The sequence below is a fragment of the Ochotona princeps genome, chromosome 4, assembly GCF_030435755.1.
Source record: "Ochotona princeps isolate mOchPri1 chromosome 4, mOchPri1.hap1, whole genome shotgun sequence".
Taxonomy (NCBI): Eukaryota; Metazoa; Chordata; class Mammalia; order Lagomorpha; family Ochotonidae; genus Ochotona; species Ochotona princeps.
This window is the reverse complement of record NC_080835.1, coordinates 50,488,786-50,493,330: the sequence shown is the minus strand read 5'-3', so window position 1 is coordinate 50,493,330 and position 4,545 is coordinate 50,488,786. Positions and strand designations below refer to the sequence as shown.

Genomic DNA, 4,545 nt, shown 5'->3' with positions numbered 1-4,545 from the left:
GGACTTGCTATTCGAAAATTATTTTTGTTTCCACCTCAGTAAACACCAATGATTCAGAAAGTCAAATAGGATAATGAGTTGACTCATTCTTGAAAGTGATAATTCTTTCAATGTGAAGAGAAAGAAGAAAACCTCCATTGTTTGTTTTTACATTTTCTCCCTGTGTAGCAATAATATCCACAAAAAATTGATTTTCTATTTGAGTAATTTTTGTGAGATTAGCTAGACACTGTTATTCAGTTAAATGTGTCTGGGGACCCAAGAGAATGGATGAAAAAAATCCTTCAAATTCACTTTGTTCTTATTGTTTATCTATGTCAACAGCTCCTTGTTCCTTGTTTTATTATGATTTACTATTAATATCTACAGAAATGAGAAAAATATTTCATAGTACATATTCTGGTCAGTGATTGGGGGGCGGGGGCATTGGGTGTCTAATAGAGCTATGTTTGTGAAGAAATGCCATGCTAACTTGGACACTCCTGATTTGAGAGTTTGACTCTGGACCTGAAGGTCAAGAGTCCCTGAGCAAACCAGAACTCCCTTGAAAGTGGATCAGTTGATGATACTCCCACATGAGACAGGATCTCCAGGCCAGTGCACACGGCCTCTTTCTATAGCATTCTGCCCATCTTAGAGCTATTAGTTTCTAGTTCCTGCTTTCTTCCCATTCACCTCAATCAGATATCATTTCTTCCTCACTCTACTTTGTCCATACTTAGCAATTTTCAGCTCTCTTTGACCCTCTCAGGTTAAAGCAAATTATCTGTCCTTTAGAATCATCATCCATGCCTAGTTTCTGAGAGTTTAGATCCATTTGCATGCAGAAGCAGACTACTTTTCCCTAAAGCCCTGTTCACGGAGTCACTGAATGCCCTAAGAATAATTATTACTCGTTACTACCAACATTATAGAAGCAGAGTCTATTTATTTGAAGCTTTATTTTGTTTTTATTTGAAGGGCAGAGTTACAGAGAAAAAGAGAGACTGAGAGAGGTCCTTCAGCTATTGGTTCATTACCCAGGTGGCTGCAACGCCAGGCCACAGCTGAGGGCACCTAAAGCCAGAACCTGGAAATTCCTCCAAGTCTCCCACATGTGTGCAGAAGCCCAAGAACTTGAGCCATCCTCTGCTGTTTTTCTAGGTCATTAGCCTGAAGCTAGATGGGAAGTGGAGCAAACAAACCACGAAGTAGTGCCCATATGGAATGCCTATGCTGTTGGTGGAAGCTTAGCCCGCTATCACATGGTGCCAGCCCCAGCAGATTCTACTTTTACAGTCAAAGCTCAGCTCTATCAGTTCTTTCCTAGAGCTCACCACTACTGCAAGAGAGTGAGTTCCATGCATATTTTCAGATCCTGTGACTTCATTATTATTTTCTCTTCTACATTAAATCTTTATTATTCTCCCAAGAAAAGTTCTTACTTGTGTCCCACTCAGCCTTATTTTAGTGCATTTGAATGAAAACAATTCACACTAATGTAATCAATCTCTGTATTGGCATCCCATGAGACAATAGAACCCATCAGGAAAGAACAAAACTTGGTACGTAAAGATATGTTTCTGGAAATCTCCAAGTCATTACTCAACTCATTGATTTACATCAAGCCAATTTCTCAAGAAACAAGACAAGCTAATTCCTTTCAAATGTGTGTTCCAGCACATTAAAATAGTACTATAATTCAAGACTTTTGATACTACCAATTCAGTCCCTGCTTCCTTGCTTGGTTGTTTTCTTTCTTCTCTTGAATGAAACTTAACATTCACCACAACTCTGATTTCCCAGATACCACCTACTTGCTCTTCCCTCCCCACTGCTCTAAGTTTTGCATTCCAGCCCAAAAGCTCTGCCCACCTATTCAAAACTTCCTCCACCCCAGTAGAACTTCCTCCTCATCTTAGTTTACCCCTGAGATTTCTGCACTCCTCCTCCAACATCATTCATTTTTTTCTCAAAGAAGCTCTTGTTTTTTCATATGTCCCTCCCCACCTCTCAATCCGTGAACACTATCTTTTGAACACATGAGTAAAATACGAAGAACATGAAAATGGATATTTGATTACTGAACAGAATGCACTTTATTAAACAGAAACTGTGCCATCAAAGATGAGCCCAGTCCCCACATATGGAAGGAAGGTGGTGGGAATGATAGGAGCATGAAGCGACTGTGGAGGAAGCTTAGTGGTACTTGTGGGCCAGAGCAATGGCGACTCCAGACACAAGCTTCTGCCAGGCAGCCTGCACCTCGGGAGAGAATTCCTTGCCAAAGTGAGTGGCCAGAACAATCAGCAGCACGTTGCCCAGGAGCTGTTAAAGACAAAATGATACACAAGCATGCTGAATAGAAATTCCCCAAAAAAATCTACAGAAGAAAAAATGACTATGTGTGCCTATACTCCCTGACAACCCAATAAGCTAAGACAAGAATTGGTTTGCCTTCGTTTTTATGAATTTCCAATCCAACGTTCTGACTACCCATACCTCATCCTCCCTCTCCATTTCACCATGCCAATTTGCCTGCTTCTTCTACTTCCTCACTTAATAACTGTCTACTCTCAGTAAACAAACTGTCCGTGTTACAAGAGGTCTCATGTCAGAGTTAAAAGTCCCCAGTTGTTGAGGGCAAGCATAAACTGCGTCATAATATTGAGAGAGAATTCAATTTACTTCAAAGAATTTGTTGTATTTCTTCTTCAGGAAAATTTGTCTTTCAATACCCCGCTTCCCCCAAATCTATTCCTAAACTTCAGTCATTGGAGCCATATAATTTAATACATTAAATTTCTCCTTGCTTGAGATGTAGGCCTTCATCTACAAAAGGGTAAACTCTATTTTGCCTTGCATAAAGCTACAACTTAATAAAATTATTCACAGAATAAACACATCCTGTTTGGCAACTCAGGTTGTTAGTAGACTTTTATCATTACTGTTCCTTAAGTTGGTCTTGTTTATCACTATTGGCAATCTCTAATAACAGACTAGACTTACAATTTCTGAGATCTATGTTGATTTCTCCAATCATAGTCTCAGATACCACTGTGATGACAAACTATATAACCCAAATGACTGCAAGAGTTTCTCACGAACTCACTTTGAAATTCTCAGGATCCACATGCAGCTTGTCACAGTGCAGCTCACTCAGCTTAGCAAAGGCAGTCTTAAGGTTGTCCATGTTCTTAATGGCTTCTCCGAAGGAAGTCAGCACCTTCTTGCCATGGGCCTTGACCTTGGGGTTCCCCATGATGGCAGAGGAAGAAGACAGGTTTCCAAAGCTGTCAAAAAACCTTTGGGTCCATGGGTAGACGACGAGGAGCCTACATGATAAGACAAAAGTAGGTACAAATTCAGACACATGAAAATGTTGTGCCTTTTCCTGGTCAGGGACAGACTTGCTTGCCCTTCTCTCTCATGCATTGAGAACCAACACTTACCTGCCCAGAGCTTCTCCTCCAGTCTCTTCGACATTCACCTGGCTCCACTGTTTGCTAATAATACACTTCTCCTCAGGGGTAAAATGCACCATGGTGTCGGGTCTTGGAACTTGCTGGTGATCACAAATGTGACAGAAGCAGGTTTGTGCTATTGCTGGAAGGTTTGGCCTTTTATTCTGCATGACTGAAGGTCTGGCCCCTTGTTGTCCATCATCCATTGAAGTCATTGGTCAAGGCTGGACTCTGCGTCCTTCATGGGTGGAGTCAGGTCAACAGAGGGTCAGCTACACTGAGTCTGTGATAATGGGTTTTGGATCCTAAGATACTTTTTCTCTGCTGGTTTCTCCTCTAAGTAAATAGAATTTTTCTTTTGTTATCCTGGTTCACTCTCTTCTCTCACTATGAAACTTTTCAGGGTGATATCCATCTTTCCCATTTCCCTTTCCAAGACAGACTTGCATAGAGAAGCTAAGCTCAAAACAGGTAAAAGTTACAGTTACAGCAGGTTTAGTATTGGAGTATGGTTATTGATTAAAAAGAGCAGATTCAAGGGAAACAAAGCAAATGCCAGCTGTTGAGAAGAAAGAGAGGGATTGTGTGTGGTAACTTCTGGAACCCAAGGGATTTTCAGCAGGAGCAAGACTCAATTTTGATAGATATAGAGGTAAACATGTATATATATATTCTCATAGATTAACTGTAAAATGGAGACTAGCATACTGGAAAGTGAAGATGCATTGCAGTGTGCATCTCCATGCCTAAATAAAAGGAGAACTCCCAATAAAACTGTTAGATATACATTGACAATATGATACCAGATTTTCTATCATTGCCTAAATCTATGATGCCATGATACACTTAAACAGTAGAATGTTGGATTGGTGCTGAAGGACTATGCTATTGTGATAATATGGGAGACAACAGTGAGGGGGCACAGCTTGGGATGAATTCCTAGACTGGGCAGACAGCAAGATTGTGTGTTGTACTCACAGAGAACACTCTATTTCCAGCTCTCTGAGATTCCAGAGGACTTTGTGGATTAAGAGGACATTTCTCTGGTTTCCCTTCCCTGCTTGTCTACTCTATCCATCCTTCTAATCCATAAGGCAGAAGG

General features: G+C 40.7%; 1 protein-coding gene across 1 annotated transcript; it reads right to left on the bottom strand.

The window, feature by feature from the left end:
* Window positions 1-2,066: 2,066 nt before the first annotated feature.
* On the bottom strand, window positions 2,067-4,010 carry LOC101530128 (hemoglobin subunit epsilon). Its single transcript, XM_004589963.2, has 3 exons — window positions 3,432-4,010; window positions 3,092-3,314; window positions 2,067-2,307 (listed from the first exon to the last, which is right to left on the bottom strand). The coding sequence occupies exons 1-3, from the start codon at window positions 3,656-3,658 to the stop codon at window positions 2,179-2,181; spliced, it is 579 nt and encodes a 192-aa protein (XP_004590020.2). The 5' UTR covers window positions 3,659-4,010; the 3' UTR covers window positions 2,067-2,178.
* Between the last annotated feature and the right edge of the window lie 535 nt (window positions 4,011-4,545).